Below are 23,688 nucleotides of genomic sequence, written 5' to 3' on the forward strand. Positions count from 1 at the left end.
AAAATTCATTTCATATTATTACATGCTCTTCTCAACTATCCACAAACAATACCTTCCCCTCAATTCTTTTAAGTTTAATGAACACATAACCCCTTAGTAATAGCACACAAAACACTGAAATCATCATTGAAAGTGGAAATGCTTTAATATCAATACGAAAATATATATATCCCGGATGCATACGAAGGCAACAAATGTAATTCATTCACAAAAAAGAAACTTTCATACATCATTAGACCTCGAAGTAAGTTTCTGTAGTTCAAAGGATTCATTACATACAGTTAATCTTTTTGATACAACATATAGCCAGTGCAGTTGCTAACCAGCCACTTCTGTCTAATTTACAGCAGCAAGCCAAGAACATGGCCTGGCACGATTCTGTCAGCTTTACCTGTATGGGTGATATATATATATATATATGATAAGGAGACGGCTGCTTTAAGCAAGGTTTTAAGCTTCAAAGCAGAAAAACTCCCTGGAGGCATCATTGTAGTGGTTGATTTTACTAGAATAACTGAAAAAACAGACTAGTCGATCCATCACCAAATGATCTGAGATCTGCAGGTTTCACCAAAGCCCTGCACAATGGGCAAGTTCTTTCCCTCTCAAACCTGGAAACACAGGACTGGGTCATTAAATGCAGAAAGCCGACATAGAAAAATCTTATACAAGCTATATACGCTGAAAAATTGACCCCCCAAAAATGATTACATCGCAGGATGAAATCCTGCACTTTTTATTTGCCCTTCCACTAGAGAGAGAATGGAAATGGTGAATTCTGTAAACTCTTGGAATAAAAGTGAATTGTGGCCCTTGGTTTTCCCATGGAGATTTGTGTAGATGTCTTTCAGTTGACAGATGTCTTGATTGGCACATTGAATTGAATTACAATCATATTACCGTTGGGTTTTGAATTTTAATTGTATAAAAATTACATAAGATTTGGTGGCTTATTCACCCCCCTCTAGCCACAAACTTGCCCATCTCCACTATTTCAAAGGTCATGCCATGAAATTTCTTATCATGCATTTCCTATAAATAGATTAAACACATTTGTTAGACCTCCAAAACCATATGTTACTTTAGGCTTCCAAATTCAAGTTCAAGTAGTGTTGGGTGATTGATTTAGCTATACAATTAACAGGTACTTTATCTACTCACTTCTTGTTTCAAGAGGTGGATATGTTACAGTATTTTGTCAAGAGAACATAAAAATGCTGTAAACAGCAAGTACCGACCACAATAATCACAAATTCAAGAAATAATTGCAATTTGAAGTCTGAATGTTCTGCTGAACAACCAACATTCAAGTATACAAATACAGAGCTGAATGGAGGAGAAAACTAACCATTCCAATACACAGTCTTCACAAAATATGTGTTTACATCGCAGTAAGATTGGAGTGTGCATTTTTTCCTGGCAGATAGCACAAAGATCACCAGCTGCACTGACCTGCATTCAATCACATCAAACCAAAAGCGTCAATAACTTCTGTTCACTTTTTCCCACAACACATCACTTTGCAGAAAAACCATAGTCATTTAGCAACAGGACAAATCCAAAAATCTTCTTCATTAACTGAATGATAGAACATGAAGTCACACAACAGAATATCAAAGAGAGGGGAATGAAGGCAAGGTGTGGCTGGAGTAACATGTGATCAAAGTATATCAAATACTGGAGGGTAACCTTTGCAGATAGCAATAAACCAATTACACTATGTGGCACACAATGTCTTCCAACATGCCCACAGAAGAGATTAACCAAATTAAGCATATTGATGCAGATACGAAAATGAGACTAGAATATGCAGAACCAGCCAATGATGAGAATCTAATCTAATCATAATAAATGAACATAATCCACAGCACAGACAAGGAAAGTCGATATAAAGGCTCAACAGTAAATAAATAAAAATAACATGCCAAGAAGGTAATGGGTTGGAGTTGTGACAAAAGATTTTATCAGTGTTAAAAAGATTCATTTAGCCACTCCTCAAAAGATGTAATCAGTCCCGTTGAAAGTCATTCAGATAATGCAGAGATGTAATGCAAGGATATAATTGCAGAAATTTGCGCCCCTTAAGTTTAAGAAAACAAGAAAAACTCTTGTGCTTGCTTCATCTATTCCTTCAATTGCAAATGCAACTAGTTGAGCTATTGCCAATTTAAGCCTACAAAACAAAAATCCAACCATAGCCTTTGGCTTTGTTTCCTGGATCTTTTGCAAATTATATATTAGGCATTCTTTCTTCTAGTTATCTGTGGTGATGACAAAGTGAATACACAGATTACCCTAGCACCCATAAGTTGCCATAGTCATGCAAGAACTCCAATTAAACCTACTCAAGTTTTTATCTCCAGTGTCCTACCCAAATTAGTTCAACGACAAGCACAGCAGGAGAATTAACTGGTGCACATTTTGATTTTAGTTTTTTCCACGACTTCACTAGTAAGACATCTTTGATCAGATCAGATATATGGGGTGAAATCGCCATGGGTAAGGAAGTCAGGTGCTTATGTCTAATACCACAAGAAACAATCATACGCTCACATGAGCAACGCCTCAACCAAATCATGGAATCCTATGTTGATAATGCAAAAAAGGATTCCTAATGCTTTCATTGACTCTCTGCTCTGTATGTGAACTAAAATAGATGGATTGGATAGTGGTTTCCTAAGAACATTTTGATATTGATGTTTTGGATAGTGATATCCTTCAAGAACTTCATATACAACAAATATCATAAATACATGCAGAAATATAAGGGAAAAGAAAAGTATTCCAAAGAGATATTCATATGTGACAGTTGCACAGCAGGGTTGCATTACCTGCTCTGATGTGGCATGAGCACCATAATGAATCTCTTTGTGAGACAATGCCTTTAAAGCAGCAAAGAAAGATTGAACCTGAACACCACCAATGCAGAGGGAAGTAACAGAAGAAAAGAAATAAGTTCCATGTATAAAAAGTTACTCTACTTACAAAATACCAGCCACTACAAGGAGATCACAAATTTTTCAACAACAAAAAACCACTGACCAGTGTTGAGGCCATACATACACCCAAAAAGAACATACCTTCTCAACCACAGATGTCAGCTTGAAAGTCAGGTACAGCCCTGTCATTAATGATGAAAAAAGGCTCCCGTATTCTTTGTTCAAGAAGAAACGATACCAGACTGGTGCTGGAAGCAAGGCACGGTACAGCAGCAGCAGATACTCAACCAAAGTTAGCATTTGACCCTGTAAAACAAGCAGCTCGACAATCAGAGAACAATTGCATTTCAAGCAACTATCATTATATGAACCAAAATGAATTTTCTAACTGCACAAGTCAAGATGAACAACCTGCTTCCGGTAATTTCGGCCTCTGCTGTTCTTGTAGTACATTAGTAGAATACACTTGAGAACCATTGCTACCTGACGAACCAAAGTATCTAAAACAAAGCAACATTGAAGAATTATCGCCGAGGCACTGAAAAATGACCAACAGAATCACTGAAAAAATAAAATCACGTATGCCAAAAACCTTAACGACATGTTTGGACCTTGGAATTGTCAAGGCCCTAGGGAAAAGAAAATGAAAAGTAAAACAAATTACTTACACAAATTTATTTTTTTATAGTTAACTAAACAAAAATAAAAATGATTTTTTGCCAAATATCTGTTCATGTGCTTCTCATTTTCCTAACTCAACCAAAAAATTAAAAAAAATAAAATAAATTAGAGCTTCTTTCAGTTTATTTTCTTTTCCCTCCACAAATCCAAGATCCAAACAAAGCATAAAGACAATCAAACTTGAAAGGAAAAAAGCCAATATTGACACTTGAATTATTGATGCCTGATACGATACAACATTTAGAAGAAGAAGAAGAAGAAGAAAGAGATGGTGATGATGGTGATGATAAAGAAGACGATGACAAGGAGGAAAAAAAGAACTTGAAATGTGATTAACTAAGAAAAGAAAAGCGCTCTTAAAATTTTCCCTTAGTAAAAAAATGAAGTAAACAACTAATAAGATTTAGGAGGAAAAAAGCCAGCAGCCCACAAGAGAAGTGGAAATGAAAAGGGGAATAAAAAATTCTATTTAGGAAACTGTCATCATGATTACCCTAAGAACGAAGTAAATGAATGCAAGTACTATGAGATGCAAATTTCTCCACTACACCTTATATAATGTACATCAATTAAAAAAGTAGCCACAACAAATGACCAAGTGACAAAACCCACCATTCACCAAAATGATGAATATAGCATGCCAAAAGGGGGGAATAACTTTTGGAGGAAGCATCATTAGTGGATACAAAAGATCATCATTTCGATACCACCAGTAAACACCAATCACATGAAGCATAAACACAAAAGAGATGCCGACGAGAACAGATATTTTCCTCTCACCCTGCAGACAGACATTGCTATGTTTAATAATGAAAGTTTTAGGCTATTAAAAAAATGGCAGTAACCATTATGGCATATAGATCAGTAAACCAAAACAAAGGTTGAATAGTGAAGAGCATTTTACAGCACCTTCAGAGCTGTTTGCTTTCGTAAAAATTCATTCGACTTGAACATCACAGCAGCAATCCAAATTGTAACAAAAAAACCTGCACCCTCGCAATAAGTCAAATGTCAGTGTCTTGAAAAATGATTTTGAAGAATTGAACATCCAATAGAAGTGATGTAGATACATGTATCCAGATTTCCTACGCAGCAAGCCACGTCACTGTTGGGGAGTTGGTCCAAACCACCCCTTCTTATAAGGCATGACTTGAACCTTGGCTCTGTGCCTTGCCTTACTTGGCTAAGCTCGGCTCTGCGCCTTGCCCAGTGCAAGCTATAATTAGAACCCTGATGATGCCATGCCAGCCTATAGATTAGGAACAGGGCAGCCTACAGATTAGGAACAAGGCCTAGGAGCCCCAAGAGATAGGTGCCTCGGCTGCTCATGATCACCAGAGGATTTGTTGCTTGGAGGCTAGAGTCAAGGTGCCTCGTCATCCCCTTCCTTAAAGGGACTTGCATCCTGACCAATTCTTTTTTTAGAGGCATGCCTTCACAAGAAGACAACGCCTTAGGCGAATGCAAGTGATACACTTCATAAGGTTTATTGGTGCAATTGGGTCAAGGGGATGAACCACCTGACCTTGAGTATGGGACACACCGTGCAAGGGTGAGCTAACCCCCATGGCTTGACCCTCTTATAAAAGGAGGCCCCCGCCTCCGCCTCCGCCTCAGCCAACGCCTCCACCCAAAGATATATAAACAGTAGAGATCATCTCCTCCCACAAGCTTGAACCTCCATTGCCTCCCTCTCTCACCTCCACCACCACTAGTGGTCTCATGTAAGCTCAGTGCTTACTATAACTCCCACAGGCCCATAATCTGTCCACTGACCAACGACTGCTCACAATTGATGAACACAATTATCAAAACACTGAACATGCTTAACTTAAAATTTCTAAAAAGCAAAATTAGAGATGGCTAAACATATATATTAATAGAAGCACTCGAGATGCTATAGTTTCCTCCCTAGATATATCAACCAAAGAAGTATGAAGGCAAATATAGAGCAGAACATGCCAAATTAATGACCAAAGTGGGAAAAGATAGCATTTCAGCATAACATACAACAAGCCCAAGTCAAAAAAGAAATCAACTGGCTAATGATGTAGCTTATAAAACTTTGCTAAACTTAAATTAGGCCTACAACACAAAGGATAGAAGTTGATAATTAAAAAGAACAAAACGAGTAACATACAAATATTGATTTGACTACGGAATCTAGAATTGTACTCCCATGGAAAGGAATGTTAAAGTTGAAAAAAAGCCAAATCCTTTGAATACTTGTTGCGGAGTCGACAAATCATACTCCCTATAAATGGCACCATAAAGACAATTCCCCTTTTGTCAATCGATCTACTGCTAAAGATATTAATGAGCAAAAAAGGAAATATGACCGCTATATGGAGGGAGAAAAAAGTCATGCAAGTATATAGAGGTGAAGAATTTCACCAAAACAAAGCAGGACTCTGTGTACAACCATGGTCACCAAATACGAAATATCTCTGGTACACAAAGAAAATGTGGATGTCCACGTTTTTTTTGGATAAGTATCCATGCTAGTTTTTATACCCACTTAGTGATTTGAACATAAAAAAGCAAGCATGCACATTGATGGACCAGATATGGCTTAGTTGGACAAGAAATATCCACTTTGAAAACCAAAACAAAGACTATAGCCTCTACACCTCACAAGAAGACTTCTCGGACTAAAAGTGTTTTATAGTCACATTTTTAGTTTATATAGGGTTAGATTACTGCTAGTTGTTTTCTTTATGTTCGGTTATGTCTAGAATCAAGACATTTTAGTAATTTTAAGAATTGTCGGGCATGGGTTGCAGTTCTATTCAATAGACTTGAATTTCGGAGAATTTGCTATTGAATTATTGTGTTCATGAGATTTTGTTTAGCCATTGTGAGGGCAAGTCTTTCTCCACTCTCTCTTGCTGTTCCTTTACTCCTTTTTTTCTCTGCACAAACAAGGACTTTACTGTTAGCGAGTCACTGTTCACAACCAAATAAAAACCCCTTTATATCCCAAAAACAATAGCCAATCAAGAATAAATCGTCCCCAACCCTTCCCATACTCATTTGGCCATTAAATCCACTTCTTAACACCATAAAATAGTAGCTGTCCATAAATTTTCTGCAGCTATAATTCTTCAAAGTCCAACAACCTAAAACTTTTAAAAATAAGACAAAACAAACCTTTGGGAAGAAAGAAAAAAGCTTGCTTTTGGCTTATTTTCAAAATGCCAAAAGCCAGTTTATTTGAGCAGAAAAGCATTTGGGAAGTTGGAAATAAGCCAACGAGCGAAATTACCAAAATAGCCTCTTGTGTGTGAACAAGCCAAACAAAAAAAGCAAAATTGCATGAGGGTACTATGGTCAATTGACAATTTTGCAAGTGATGTGACACCACATTAAAATAATTTTGAAAAAAGCAAAAAAGCTGCTTATTTCCATCTTCTCAAATGATTTTGTGAATAAGCCAAAAAGTAAGGAAATAAGCAAAAAAACTGCTTATTTCCATCTTTCCAAAATAGGAAGCCTTCTTTCATCTTACAAAACCCTAACCCAAGCAACTTTCAAAGCCAAAACCCACAATAAAATTGTTAAAATTGATGTATTATTGATTGATTGTTGTATTGAATGTTATGTTGAGCTCTCTCCTTTATAGAGGAGAGGGAGAACAATTACAAACCGAAAGTAGAAGCACAAACCAAACAACATTATTAAAGGTACATTATTAAAGCATACTAATTATTATACTAACCTAATTATTAAAGCAACATTTTACATATTATATTCTAACAAAAATCCACACATAGGTAGCCTAGGGTCTAGTTTCCTAACATATCCTACATTACACACACACACAGTTCAATTTCTTCAATCCTAGCATTTGTATGCATCATCCTTGTGGGAAAAGAAACACACACACACTTGGCATTGCTCTCCCTGGAATTTGGATATTACTAGAGTTCTACAACATGCCAAGATAGTTTTTGCACTACAAGAAGGACAAGTGATTTAGAAGCATCCACCACATGAGCAAAGGGAGTTGGGGAAAAAAGAAAGAATGAAGGGAAAGAAAAGCATGCAAGCAAGACTAGACAACACAAAACAAAATTTAGATGAAATCCTCAAAAGTATTAGGAAATTCTCGATATATTTCTGGACATTAATCAAGATTGTCTTCTATAGAAAAATTATTTGATCTTCACTAGAGAAGTTAAAATTGCCATCCGATGTCTCCAACAAGATTATCTTAATGCATCCTCCTTTAATATCAAGTTGGCCAACATCTAGTATATATTACTGAGAGCTACTTTAAGGTGGATGCATCCTTTTGTTCAAGACCATGAAATGACACCATAACTCCATCTCTACGACTATCCTTGCAATTTTTCCTCGTCCCCATACCAAATCAAACATATATTCGTTGATTTTTATTTAGGGCAAATTTCAATTTAACCCCTTATGGTTTGGCCCATGTGCAGATTACCACCTAGTCATTTAGAAATAACCACTTCACCTCCTTATAGTTTGTGGACTAAAATGAACCAATAACATCTGTAACAACCCTTGTAAATTGACAAAAATACCCTTATGTCTTCATCTACTATGCACAAAACCTTTGGGTATATATATATATATTTTTTATTGGCACTAAGGTGTCCGGATCAAAGTCCAACTAATCCCCAAAGGTGCATAGACCCTTGGCAAAGAGTTTCCCGCAAGTACACCACGATTAATGCAAAGGTTTTTCCTCCTAGTCTGATAGCCCAAAAGAATTGTTAGCACCTAAAAGGTTACAAAACCTCTAGATATATATAATATATCTATACTAATATATAAAGCAAACACTAAGAAACTTGCAACCCCTACTTGGAGAGAGGTAGGGCTACTAGCACATAAATATATATACACACATATACATATATCATATATGTGTATAAACTTGCCACCCTTACTTCTCCCTCTTTTCCCTAGTAGCCATACTTCTCTCCCAGCACATGTCATTTTTAATAATAGAAGAAGAAAGACACTCTCGCTCCCGTTGAACAAGTAGTGTTGTATTTGAATCTCAATTACAAATGCATATTTTCTTATGGAATCTCAATCATAATTTTGTAGCTTCCATTGTTAAAACGTGTAAAGATATGAAAGGGTTTATTCTCATTGAGAGAGAGAGAAAGGAATTGAGTGTATGTCTTCCTCATGGCTGGTCATTCTTATATATACACTAGTTTAAAAAGACACGTGCTATTATTACAGTATATTTAAGTTGTGTATTTTCATAATTTTTAAAAAATTAAAATATTGTTCTATGATATTGAATAGAATAAATCATTACATATATAATAGAATTATGTGGTATGATATGTATCATTTTTTGATTTGTTATACAACCAATGATGTAGACTCCAATTTTATTATATTTTGGGTGAATTTATAAGTCTTTAACATTTCTTCTAAATTTATAATTAAAAAAAAAAGAAATTATGGTGTGTAACTTTACTCAACAAATAAATATAAAATAAATACTAAGATAATTCTATCATATAAAAAAAACTACTAAGATAATTCACTGAACTAATAAAGAAATAAAAGAAAATACATATATATATACAAATAACTAATTTTATTATGAAATAAATCATACTCGCAAAACGAATGATCAATTTTATTAATAAATAAATCATTAAGTAAATTCACAATTTGTAACATATGAAAAATATTTTTCAGTTAACCATTTTGTTAATAAATAAATCATTAAGTCAATTAATAGTTTTTAATGCCATGAGAAATAATTTTCAATAAACAATTTTGATAATTTATTATTGCATAGGAGAATTGTTTCCCTCCCCCCCCCAAAAGTATTGTGTTAAATAAAAATTTATAACAAACGGTAGTTATAATTTCTAATATTATAGGACCAATTCTTATTTTAAACAAATCTTATGGGTGTATTTGTAATTTGTTAAAAAATAAAAGATTTATATTTCATAATTGACCAAGAATGTTTGTATAATTACGAAAAAAACCTATTTCATGATTGACCGAGAATGTTTGCGTAATTACGAAAAATTTTGTTACATAATTGACCGAGAATGTTTGCATAATTACGAAAAAAACCTGCACTTAACATACGGGTCACCATTAGTAAATTATTCAAAAATAAAAGGGTACAATCGGAAAGAAAAGACGAACCTCAAGCAGCTAAGCAGTTCTTATATATAAAGATATATATATGTGTGTGTGTGTGTGTGTGTGTGTGTGGGTGGGTGATACATGAGAAAAAGTGGCAGCATCGCTCAATTTATGATCATAACTTCAAAGCTTAATTTATGATTGTGATGTGCTAAATAGACGTTGTGGGTGTGGTGGATTGGTGGCCAATGGCCATTGTTCGTCATCAAATGGTGTGTCAATCAGAATTATGAATGTGTTGTTATATATAGTATATTTTTGTGTGGGATTGAAAGAGCAGGTTGCAAAGCATGTGTAATATGTGTGTATATTTGGTGTGGTGTAATGTAATGAATGATTCTAAAATAGATGTACAGCAAATTGAAGAATCTTCCAGAACTATAAATGAGCAACAAATGAAAATCAGTTTCCATTTCCAGGTCATCTCTAGGCTGCTGCATGTCCCACTATGTGTGGTTCTTAGTGTTCTTTTGGGTTGGCATGCCACTTCATTTTGCAAAGTAACGGTAAGATATAGAGCATGCTGTTTCACTGGTTGTTGTGGGATGTGGTGTGATGCATGATGGATGATGAGGGTGGTAATGGTTGTTGTCGTTTCTGTGGTGTGATCCATGAAAATGGGATGGCAAGAAATAAGGGGTTGCAGATAATGACATAAGAAGGAACATGACAATAGCATGCAACTTTTAAGAATTACGAGAACATTTTTATTCTGAAAACAAGGCTCACTATCAACAAAGGCACGAGAATAACACTCAGTTAATTTGGATAGAAACCGTAACAATGCATTTTAGTTCACAAATCATAAAGGGGTGAAGTGGTTATTTCTAAATGATAAGGGGCAATGTGCATATGAGCCAAACCACAAGGGGATAAACTGAAATTTGCCCTTTTATTTATACTTGCTCAAAACAAGTGCCACTAGAGAGTCTTCATCTTCTCGGCCTATTGAGGACCGGCAATCAAACCGAACTTGTGACCTTAATTTAGAAGATTCCTCCACACTAGAAGATTAACTTCCTAATCTTGTTCATCGACACTCACTAGAATTTCATCTGACATAGGAGAAATAAATGAACTCTGGGCTGTTACGAGACTCTTTATATCTTGTTGATTGCAATTGTTTCCATTGATAATGGTAAGTATCAGCTCCCACTTTTCTTGGCTTTCCCTTACCTATACTCCTAATATCAGGCTATGGCATTAAGAAGCAAGGTAGCTACAAGCCAGTAATGCATAAAGACACATAATTGGATATCAAGAAGACTGCAAGCCTATAGCCCAAATAAATCAAACGGGTTCCCATCACTAAGTCAAACAACATTTAAGGAAAAAAAAATTTAAAAAAAGCAAATAACAGTAAATAAAAACAGGATCCTGATAAGTCTCAAATCTCACAATCATTTGAACATTTTGGTAAAATGAAAAGTGGCTACCAACCTGTGTCAGCTATACTAGGACAGAATTAACTGATACACACATGATTTCTCCATCCAATTGAAGAATGGCAACCATAGCTAATAAATCGAATATGGAAATTGTCAAAGCATACCTTGCAGATGCTGGCGAATGAATATGACCAAGAGCAGCAGAGAGAATGGAAGGATATGCTCAATCCACCTCGCAGCCTGCTGTATGTCGTATCTCTGGTACAAAGAATCCCTGCTATTAGCCCCAGCCCCATCAACGCCTCCTCCATTCAGTGATTGTGAAACACTCTCTCCTGCCCCTCGATCACTCCTGGAATCTCCCTGACCGTCCAATGCTGACGACACTGATGTGGCTGATGCCGTTCTACCAATAGGCTGGACATATACTTGATTCTCTGCAGTCACTTCCCTCATCTGGGCAAGTGTTGAAGAAGGCAGCACAGTCCCAGACCGATCATGGTCCTGCTCACCAGCACCAATTATCCTGATAGCAACTTCCCCGCCATTGGCAGGCACAGCAGAATCATTGTTAACATGATCCTGGAAACCAACAGAGACGCCGCTGTTTATCAACCTACCAGATTCCGGGTGACTAGACCTGGTTCGGAGGATGCCCGAGTATTCCAACAATGTAGACAGCGGGGAATTTAAAAAATTCAACACAGAGAATTGCATTCCGTGTCTTCTGGAGCTGCTGCTGCTCATGGAAGAATCCCTGTAGGCGTCCGAATTACCAGCAGATGCTTCCATTTGCGCGGATGAACTAGAACTAGAACTAGACCTAGACGTTACCCTAACCCTAAAACGAAATTTGACCAAGTTCAACAGCATTATTAGTAGGCCATATAAATTTATTATAAAATGTTGAACTTTTCAAATAAAACAAGATATATATATATATATATATATGGGGCGTTGATACAAGAAGAAGAAGAAGATGGACGATGACATATATGGAAGAATATGGTTACCTTCGAGATCGAAACGCCGTTGAAGACTTCTTTTTTTGGGGTCTGAGAATCAGATGATAACAGGAAGATTCATTCAATCAAAAACCCTAACCCTAGAAATGATGGACGAATTGTCAGAGGTTGGGTTAGGAGAAAACAAAAAGTCAATGAGGAGGATGATGACTGGAGGACCGCAACAAAGAATCGCATTTTTTTGTTTGTTTGTTTTGTTTTATTAAAAGGCCGCCGATGACCCAAAAAAATGGTGGATGGCGTGGCCAGTGCGATGCTCTCTTGACTTTGATCAGTGGCGTCTTTCTTTACTACTACTACTTCTTCTTCTTCTTCTTCTTCTTCTACTTCTTACTACTTGCGATCAAAGTCTGCGAAAGGGACAGCATCAAAAACAGAAAAAGATGACGATGAGGCTTGTCAATTGTACCATTACAATTCTCAGTTCAGACCTAGGGGTGAGCATGGTCCGGATTGGACCGGATTGGGATAAAATCAGGACCAATCCGTTATCTACGGTTCCTAAAAAATTGGAACCAATCCAATCCGTTTAAATTATGGAACCAATCCGAACCAATCCATTTAAATACGGATTGGATCGGTTTAGGACCACGGATTCACATAATTAAATAACAAAAATATATTTATAACACTTTAATTTTATAAAAATATAAACATAGCACTATATTAGTTCCACAATAGCAACATATTTTTCTATAATAGCGACATACTATTCTAAAATTTAAACAACCATAAGAAAATTAGTTTCACTATAAGTATTTAAACCATTACAACTTAAAACTAAAATCCAACAAACAAGAGTAATAAAAGAATATATTATACGGTTTTAGGTTTGAGTTTAGATTTTATATAGAATTAAGAGAAGATACTATGGGAGAGAATGTATAATAAAAATATAGACTGTTTGTATACGGTTCGGATCGGTTCCAATCTGGAACCGTGGGGTTCAATCCGGAACCAATCCGTAAACTACGGATTTTTAATTCTTCAATCCAGAACCGAACCGCGGATTCAAAAAATCAATCCAAACCTATCGGATTGGACTGGACTGGATCGGATTACGGATTTCACGGATCACTTGCTCAGCCCTATTCAGACCTCTCTCTCTCTCTCGGCGAGACAGACAACGAGAAGAGAGAGCCAAAGAACACAACACAAGGAAAACAACATCTAACCTGCTGCTCTTAAATTTGACGGTAAATTCACACTGGCACGGGAAAGCTAGCAGTACAACCACTGGTTGCGTCTTGTTTGTTTGGGATTGCTAAATTAATATTTCTTTTTATTTTTTATGAAAAAATATAAAATATAGATTAAGGCCTATTTTGGCATCATGGTTTGTAGTCACTTTTTTTGGTCAGTAGCAAAAGCTAAAAGTTGGCTTTTTTATCTTTTTTTTCATTTGAGATGTTGGTTTTTAGCCAACGGTGAAATTACAATTTTACCCCTCATGGGTCAAAATGTGTTACATAGGTGAAGTTGTAAATATTTTAAATAAATGGGTGTAATTTGGTCATTTTATTATGATTTGACATCATAAACAAACATTAATAAAAAAAAGTCAAAAGTCACTTTTTACCAACTTCCCAAATCATTTGTCTTAAAAAGTCAAAAGCTTGGTTAAAAGCCAAAAAAATCACTTTTTTACCATCTTCCCAAAACAACCCTAAGGCTAACTTAAAAAAGTCAAAAAGTTATTATTATATTTAAGTCATATCATCTTATTTAAATTACATCACATCTCTACCATATCACTTCAAACCCAACTCATATTTCAAAAAAAGTCAAAAAGTATACTTATTTAGATCATCTCGAACAACTCTTAGTTTGAAGTGATGTGGTAAATAGATAATATGTCTCAAATAAGAAATGATGTGATCTAAATAAGATGATTGTAACTCAAATAAGATGATATGTTAAAATAGGATGTGCTATTTTGACACATGCCAAACAACTACTTTATAATTAAAAAAGTAAAAAAGTAAATTACAAATACATTTTTTGATATTTGCTTAAAATACGAATTACTCCTTATGGTTTGAAAAATTACAAATATCTCTCTTTTAGAATTTTGTATTTAACAGAATTAATTAAAAAAGTGAAATTTCCAACTGTTCACCTATACAATAATAAAATTATTAGAATTATTAATTGAAATAAAATTTTAATATTATTAAAAACTGTTAATTAACTTGATAATTTATTAATAAAATGACCTATTTGTTATAAAATTAGAACCCTTAGGAGACATAATGTAATTTCGTGAACCACAGAGGGCAATATGTAATTTAAGTAAATTTCAGGAGGTGTAGTTGTAATTTATCTAAAAATAAAAATAGTATAGTTTCATATTTTTTAATTATAATTAAATAATATATGCGACATAATTAAAGATTTCATAAATTATAGTAATGAAAATAAAATTATTACTAAATAAAAAAATTAATCATAACTAAAAAAAAATATCATATTTTAAAGGGCAAATTACATATATCTCCTCGAGATTTGGTTAAATTACAAATACCCCCTGAGGTTTGAGAAATTACAAATTTTTCCTTGAATGTTATATTTACATGACAAATTAGGGAGTAATTTGTTATGAAATTTAAACCTCAGGAGACAAATTGTTATGAAAATACAAACCTTAAGAGACGGAATGTAATTTTTAAAATCTCAAGAAGTATCTATAATTTAGCCAAACCTCAAAGGAAGTATATGTAATTTGCCCTATTTTAAAAGTGCATATCATAAAAACTATGTATAGTAAAATTTCTCTATTTACACGTAGAGACAAGCAGTCATCCCATTCACCCATTAAAAAAAAACTCTATTCACTCTTCTTAATTCATAATTTATTTCAAATATATTTATGTGATGAAAATTAAATTAATAGTGTAAAATGTAAAATTAATTTAAATTATTAATTTTTTTAAAAAAAATAAATTCTAAATTTATAAATCAAAATTTATACTTATTGTTGTTGACCAATTATTTACTGTTTACATGGATAATAACGTTCCCCTTGTTTACAAACGGAATTTGTCAGTCTATTTCTATTAAGGCCTTGTTAAGCATATATTAGAAAAGGCAAAAAGTTACAAATAGGGGGTTGGTTCAGTGGATAAGACCTTCGAATCCCTCGCTTAAGGCTTGGGTTCGAGTCTCCATAGTCCCTTGTTGAGGTTAAACATACTCCTTAGCGCCTGAAGCACGCGGGGCCTAAGTTTCGGCCCCGACGTAGGTGCGGTGGGATTCTCTACAGATATGTTGTAGGTGCTAAGGGACAATACTCCCTGACGAATATGTTGAAGCGACCTATCTGCATATCTATTTTTCTATATAAAAAAAAAAAGAAAAGTCAAAAAATTACTATTCTATTTAAATCACAATATCTTCATTACCTCTTTATCACATCACTTCAAACTTAATTTATATTTCATAAAAAATTAAAAAATATACTTATTTAGAATATCTTAAACAATTCCTAACTTATGACATCATCATCATGTCACATAAAACAAAATTTTTCATCCTTTCATTCTCACTAATTTTCGTCAAATCAATGATATATATAACTTTACTAGGCAAATATATATATATAATAACTTATATTTTTGTTTTTTATCTTGTAACTTTTTATGATTGGTGTAGTAGCACTAGCACCTAACCTTGGGGGGTCATATGTATAATAGTGAAGTCTTGATCTGAGGAGCAGAGCAAGACAACAAAGAACAAAGTGGCCTTTTCACAGGAAAATGCCTAAGACCCAGTTGCCATTGATTGGCCCAAAAAAAAATTATTTGTTTTTTTTTTTTTTTTTCAATAAATAAGGGGCCGCCACATCACTGGGAATCAACACCACTGTGATTTTTTTTCAGCAAAGCTGTTTGTTGGCTGATGGTGATGGTGATTGGTAATAGTAATGGTAAGAGCAAGCTAGCATTCTAACGTTATAGTTGATTGAAAGATTTAGAAAATGATTTAAAAAAAATAAAATAAAATGTTTGTGAAATTAGATATAATATTAATATATTTTTTTATATTTTTTTTTTCTTTGTTAAATTTCTTTTCAAATCTTTTAATCAAACATAATGTAAATATTTTATCAAATATTTTATTAAATATTTTATATTTTATGTGAGATTCACATAAAATTCATATAATGTAAGTGTCATATTTATATAAAATATTTAATAAAATATTTAAAATTATTAATATTTTTTTTTAAAGATAATGATAATTGTAATGGGTATGGCCTCCAGTCTAGTCTTCTCTCCACTCCACTCACTTAGCCAAACAAAAAACAAAAACAAAAACTGAAAAAAAGATATTTCATTCATCAAATTATAACTACCATTTGCTAGCATGCCGACGGATCTCCCTGACCTGTAAAGACCCGAGCCCACCACCTTGCTTTTTTCTTTCTTGTAGAACTCCTATGCCAATAATATTAAAATAAAATATTGCATGTTATAAATGAGAAGAAAAAAACAAACAAAAATAATAGAGAAATTTAATATTTGAGCTTTAAAGAGGACTCTACACAAGTAGTTAAAAAAAGAAAAAATAAAATAACAGGCACACGTCACGTCATAGGTGAGTCTCATCAATTTAGAGCTCCTTTAAACCTTTCTTTCTAAGGCTCTCAATCCTTAAAAAAAAAAAAAAAAAAATATTGTACAATTAGTGCTGCTATAAACCACTAAAAATGAAATTCTAAAGCATCATTAGTGAGTTGATATATAATTAAAAAAAAAAAAAAAACAAGACACAACAACACTGTGACAGTGGGTGGGGCTCACTGTCACATCATTAGTTCTATCACTAATTAGTAGTCTCACACATTTTTTATTATACAATATGATACATGAAAAATGATTTAGAGCACTAAAAGAGTATTAGATTGTCTTTTTTCTCCTTGTGTTTTGTCTTTCTCCTCTTTTTTTAAAATTTTTTTTTTTAGACATGTCAACTCCCTAGAGCTGTTTCTAATACTCTCCTTTAGTGATATGTGTCATAGTTGTATGATATATATGGGGAAAGAAAAAAATAAATGAAAGACAAACAAAAGAACAGAGACACACAGACACAGATTTGCATTTAATAATTTGCGCCAGTCAATATTAAAATTTAGCAAACATGCTTCCCTTAGATTAAGGCCTCTTTTGTGAACATAGTTTTTAGTCTCTTCTCTTTTTTTTTTTTTTTTTTTTTTTGGTTTGTATCAAAAGTTAAAAGTTGATTTTTTTAATTTTTTTTCATTTGAGAGGTTGGTTTTTAATTAATGGTGAAATTATAATTTTACCCCTCATGAGTCAAAATGTGCTATATGGGTGAAATTGTAAATATTTTAAATTAAATGGGGATAGTTTGGTCATTTTATTGTGATTTGACATCATAAACAAATATTAATAAAAAAAGTCAAAAATAACTTTTTATCAACTTCTTAAATCATTTGTCTAAAAAAGTCAAAAACTTAGTTAAAAATCAAAAAGTCACTTTTTACCTTCTTTTCAAAATAGGCCTAAAATGTTTTTATTAAAATGTCAAACAAATAGACAAAAATATTTTATTAAAATGTCGGGATTTAGCCCACTAAATAACAATTACATTATTTTTTTAAAATAAAATTAAGGAGTTATTTGGGATGACCTAAATAAGTGTATTTTTGTCTTTTTACGAAAAGATGTGCAGAAAAATAGAGAGATGATGTGATAGAAAAAAGATAAAAAGATGAATTATTTTGTGAATGTCAAACTTGGCCTAAAGTAACAATTACGAATTGTAATACACCCTTATAGCATATGATAAATAGAATTAAAATGATAAAAAAAATTCGCTTCATTATTATTGATATAAATGCCATTTGTCAGCTCTAAGAATACTAATTTGGTTTGGGAAATATTAAAATAATCTGATTTTTTGATTTTTTTTGCTATTTTAGCTTAACTTCTTTAGCCTCGTTTGTTTTTTTTGACTTTTGTGAAAGAAAAAGTGTAATGATTATAGTTTGTGTACGAGCACGAAATAATGTTCTCGTATAATTCTGTTGATCAAGTCTGCGCTCCTCCAAACGTCGTCACTTTACTCCCTGAAAACACAAACGTGAACTAGCCAGCGGGTGTGTGCCGGATACCTCTCTGATACCTAAGTCAGCAAAATAGACGAATAGACGAGAGCTCTGTGTATTTGAGAATCAAAATTGTGATACCTGTATATAGGTCCCGCTATGAGCTTTTTATAGATTCCGTATAGCACAATCTTAGTAGGACTCTTTTTCTCCAATGTAGAGTCCTCTTAGGAATCAAAAAAGTAATGCTCATCTTTCTACACCTCCCTCACTGCTTAACCAAGTGAGATGGTCTTATCGTGGTAATATGACAAACAACCAAGCTATCCCTAGCCCTCAGACAGACTCAGTTTGGTGCGTCCACAAGCAACGCTTAGCTCGGTCACTGTTCAACTACACCTCGGCTTTGAATACTATGACCGAGCTAATTATCACCACTCCGACTGTGGTAACTGTAACCATACTTGGACCGAGCTAACAGCAAGGTCCAATTGCTAAGTCTCTTCACTATGGCCCATAGATCGGCCCACTACCATGTCTGGGCCTAGCTCGACCCTATCGCACATAAAAACTCTCTCTCAGTTTGGATGTGACATTTTATCTTATTAACTTATGTGGCGTTGTTTGGGAAGGAATTTTTTTGATTTTTTTTTTGCTTTTTTTCACTAAAAGACAAATTGGTTACAAAATTAAAAAAACCTAATCCAAACAAAATTTCACATCCAACCTCATAATCATTTTACTTTTTCTTTCACAAACATCGCACCCAACCACAAAAAAAACTCAACTATCTTCCTAAACAAAAAAAAAAATTATCTAATAATATCCTATAACTAAAAAAACCTACAAAAAAATCACTTCCCAAATACCCACTTTGTTTTTTGTGTTTTTTTAACCAAAAAACCAAAACAAAACATAGCTTTATAACAATACTATTAGTACATTTTCAACTATCTACTTTAAATTAATAAATAAAGAAAAAAATCATTTAAATGTATTTAAAGCACCAAGTTAAAAAGATTAATACTAAGGGTTATTTTGGAAAGATGATTATAATCAATTTTTTAGCAAAAAATTGATAATCAATTTTTTGTGAGGGAGGAAAGTGGGTTATAACCTAAGAAGTGGATTATAACCCACTTCCCAAAAGATCCCTAAATGAATAATGTTATATGTATTAATTGGTATACTAATTAATGTACTATTAGATGATGTAGTATAATTTTAGATGTTTTAAGTATTTATAATTTGTATAATAAATAGGATCAGTAATAATATTATAACATATATTGGTATACTAATTAGTCTATATAACACTACTAATACTAATTACACATTTATAAAGGCAATTCTAATTATTTTTTCTATTACGAACTCTAAAAATAATTAAGGGATTCTTTTGGATGATCTAAATGAATGTACTTTTTGTTTTTTTACGAAAAATGTGTAAAAAAATAGAGAGGTGATGTGATGAAAAAAAGATAAAAATATGAATTATTTTAAGGATGCCAAACTTGACCTAAATGTACACATTGTTTAAGACTTTAAAGTTGATATCTTAATAAATCAATCTTTCCCAAATCCACTCTCACAATGATATCAATAATCAAATATGATGATTAGTGATGATTGCCATTTGCTTCCTTGGCTTAGCAGTTATGTTTTCATCCAACTATTTTGGCATAGGAAAATGTTTCGTAGCTTATAATTTTGTGATTCAAATGACTTAAATTTGTCAAAACGACGTCGTTTTACACTCAAAATATGTCAAAACGACGTTGTTTTAAGTGATTTGAGTCATTTGAGTCACAAAATTTTGAGCTACCTAACATTATTGTTTGGCAAAATGAAGTCTATTTTCTTAAAAATAAAAAATAAAAATAAAAAAAGAAAAAGAAAAATTCCCCTCGCCATTTGACCTCAACCTTTGTGTTGGTGGCATGAAGTAACATTTGAAAAACGAGATTGATCTACAGAATAAACTGGCAAACTGCATGTTTAAAATGTGTGTCAAGCCATTTATCTATATTTTTATTGTTTTCTTTTATTTTTTTACAAATTTAAAATTTAAATATTTAGATTAGTCATTAACAATTATTATATTTTAATTCATACAATATTTTTGTCATTTAATACAATTTTTGAATGATTGGTTTATCAGCGGTGGCGTAACTAGGAATTAGTGGAGATGGGGCACAAATTAATGATAAAATTAATTTTTTTTTTCACAATAAATAACAATGAGATATTATTAAACTTAAATATTAAGAGTTCATTTAAATAAATATGAATTTTAAATTAAAAGATTTGAGATTAAATTTTATATAAATATTGGGGAGTAACTATTTTATAAGTGGATTGGAAATTTAAAAAAGAAGATAAGTTGAGATAGAAATGATATATTTTAATAGAGAAATTTCATAAAACATACTGCAATAAAAGTATCTATCATATGTCGCAATTACGATCTTCATGGTCTTTAGTTATAATACATTATAGTGTTAGATATTATTTAGTTATAATTTCTTATGGTTGTTATTTTGGTTATAATTATATACAAACGTGCTACAGATCCCCAGTCTCCAAGTAGCCCCACCACCCCACACACGTGGGGGATGGTCATTGGATCCCAAAAATAATAATAATAATAATAATAATGAACCAATCACACCCCACTGGGGCCTTGGGGTCACCCTAGTGGGGGTCTGAGGTTTTTTCCGATTATATATCAAGTAATAATTAGTTATGACTCATTCTGATATTAATTATGGCCTATTGTAAATTTTTTTTTTTTTTTATAATTAAAGATGTGTTGATTATAATTTACATAGTGATCATTTTAGTTATGAATGAAAAGAAACACATGAAGGATAAACTTCACATGTCAAATGTAACTAACAATCTAATAAATTTCATATCTTCATTCAAATTAATTATGTTTTCATGTCAATAGTGATAGACATCACCATTATATTAAAATTTTCATAAATAATAATAAAATTTCTTTATTTTCAATCAAAATAATCATTATTATTCTCATAATTTTAAAATATCATTGACAATTCACTTTAAATAATATTTTTATAAATTTTTTTATTTAAAATATTTTCTTTATATTTTAATAAAAAAAATTTCCAAAACTCAAGGGCACGTGACTCTCCAGCCTAAGGTCCCTCCGCAACTGTTCATCAGGCTGAACTTGGAACACTATTACGGAAATTCTGTTTTGTCTATTTATATTTTATGTAGTTTGTATTATTTTTTTATATTTTAATAAGTTTTACGGGTGATATAGTTACCAAAATATTTTTAATAATATTCACATTTACAGTGTGAATGTTCCGTGATGTGAATGTTCGTACCATCAATGTGAATTTTCACTAAATGTTCACACCATCAATGTAAACATTCACATTGTAAAATATAAATGTTTACATCGTCAAATTACTAACCGTTCAAAAAATATTTATAAAGGTAAGAATGTCCATAAAATACCTTGAATATGAGAATTATAATTTAGTAGATTAAATCAAATATCTAAATAATAAGACTTATTAGAGTATAAAATATTTTATGAACTAATTGGGATATAAACACTTTAAAAAAAAAATTCTAATAAATTTTCCTTTTCTATTTATTAAAAGACTTTGCGGTAAAAAAAAAAAATTATTATTGAAGTCTCACATGGTAAATATAATTACGTTTACTATATTTTTTACAAAAATTTTGGAAGAGGTTTGTGTAATTTTAGAAATAACATATTTAAATAGGAGTAAGTCAAAATAATTACAGTTTTATAAAGGTGCAAGTGGGTATCTAGTGTAATTGAAAATTATAAAAATGGGACACAATTCTCATTTGCTCCAATTTGCACCTTCATAAAAGTTTAATTACTTTGAGTTATACCAATATAAATGTAATTTTCTTGTAATTTACTAAAAAATATCTGTTGAGATTTTGTAAAAATATAAAATTCTCACAAGTTTAATATAATTATATTAGATTTCATTAAAATCTTTATTGACATAATACTTAGTTTGTTTTTCATTAAAAAAAAAAATCATTAACCATTTTATGTTAAAATATATATTTTACCTTGGTTGTCTTTGTATGTGCACACTATCTCCATCAGTTTTAATTCTTTCAACCATGCTAAAAGGCAAAATACATGTAATTATGCGAAAATTGTCAAATTGCTAAAAGGCAAAATACATGTAATTATGCTAAAATTGTCAAATTTATTATATATTACTCTAAAATTCAAAAGAAGTCAACATAATTTACTTTAAAAAAAAAACTAGTTACAATGAAATTACCCCATGTTTATTAGTAATTTTAAGTTACATTTCACAAGGTTGCTGGCGGTAAATCTTTTTTTTTTAGTATAAACGAGTAGTTGACCCATGTAATACCCAAGTTATTTTTTTAAAAAAAATATTTAATGGTATAGTGTGTGTTATAAAAGAATAATTTTAATTTTAATTTAAAATTAAAATTAAAATTAAAGTATGATTTTAATTATTTATTTTGATAATATTGGATCTATTGTTCTATAAAATTGTTAGTTGAATAATTATATATGACATAAGTGGGCCTATAGGAGCGTTTGGCCCATCGCTTAGAGCCCAATACATAATTTAAACACTAAAGCTCAACAGTGCTGGAGCTCAACGTGGCATTAAGAACCAATGACACCCAGACAATTGTCAAGAGTAGAACCAGTCACATCGGCAGATAAAGATCCTGCAAAGTTATTGCACCACACATCAGCTATTAATGAGGTTCCCTGCAGCATTTATTACGATAACCCCTCCCCGTCGGAACAGAACGGCCTCACCATGAACAAGGCAAGCTAGAACATAGACTTTCGGCTAACGTGACAAGTCAGAAGGAACAAGGAAATGATTAGTAGAGGATATAAGCGGGTTTCGAAGACAAGACAAAGGTTAAGCTTCTCTATCACTGATCAATCTCTACATTTCATCTTTCTCTTTCTAACTTGCTCATCGGAGGGTTCGCTGGGGGCTCCCCGTTCCCCGTTAAACTCTTGTGCAGGTCTCTCCGAGGGTTTGGTATCTCAGGCATCAGTTTGGGAAACGTGGATCAAATCGACCCGTTCCGTATGAAACTCGTTGTATCATCAGTTGGCGCCGTCTGTGGGACCCCTTTCGCTTCGTGCGCCAGTTGTACTCATTGTCGCCAGAGACCCCTTCCCGATAACCCCTACCTGCCACTCACCAAGGTGGATGGTCACAACTAGATCCATGGCTTCTCACCACAATATTGTCGACCCTCCTAACCCAAACAACCCACCACAGTATTTCACAGAACTCACCAACAGCATCAACCGTTTAGCCGAGCAAAACCAAGCCCTGATCAATGCTTTGCTTCAAAGAAACATTCTCATCTCTCATCTTCCACCTCAA

General features: G+C 32.8%; 1 protein-coding gene across 2 annotated transcripts; it reads right to left on the reverse strand.

Annotated features, from left to right (window-relative positions):
* Window positions 1-176: 176 nt before the first annotated feature.
* On the reverse strand, window positions 177-13,708 carry LOC114279107 (uncharacterized). 2 transcript variants are annotated; one of them, XM_082918933.1, is made up of 10 exons: window positions 13,291-13,708; window positions 12,181-12,623; window positions 11,332-12,008; window positions 4,530-4,606; window positions 4,233-4,401; window positions 3,351-3,439; window positions 3,081-3,245; window positions 2,832-2,909; window positions 1,349-1,452; window positions 177-611 (listed from the first exon to the last, which is right to left on the reverse strand). In XM_082918933.1, exons 3-10 carry the CDS (start codon window positions 11,957-11,959, stop codon window positions 506-508), a joined length of 1,416 nt encoding a protein of 471 aa, XP_082775059.1. In that variant the 5' UTR covers window positions 11,960-12,008; window positions 12,181-12,623; window positions 13,291-13,708; the 3' UTR covers window positions 177-505. The 2 variants fall into 2 exon arrangements, with proteins under 2 accessions (XP_082775059.1, XP_082775058.1); XM_082918932.1 differs by having other exon boundaries at window positions 11,332-12,623.
* Between the last annotated feature and the right edge of the window lie 9,980 nt (window positions 13,709-23,688).

Source organism: Camellia sinensis, chromosome 3, assembly GCF_055761805.1.
Source record: "Camellia sinensis isolate YWXY chromosome 3, ASM5576180v1, whole genome shotgun sequence".
NCBI lineage: Eukaryota > Viridiplantae > Streptophyta > Magnoliopsida > Ericales > Theaceae > Camellia > Camellia sinensis.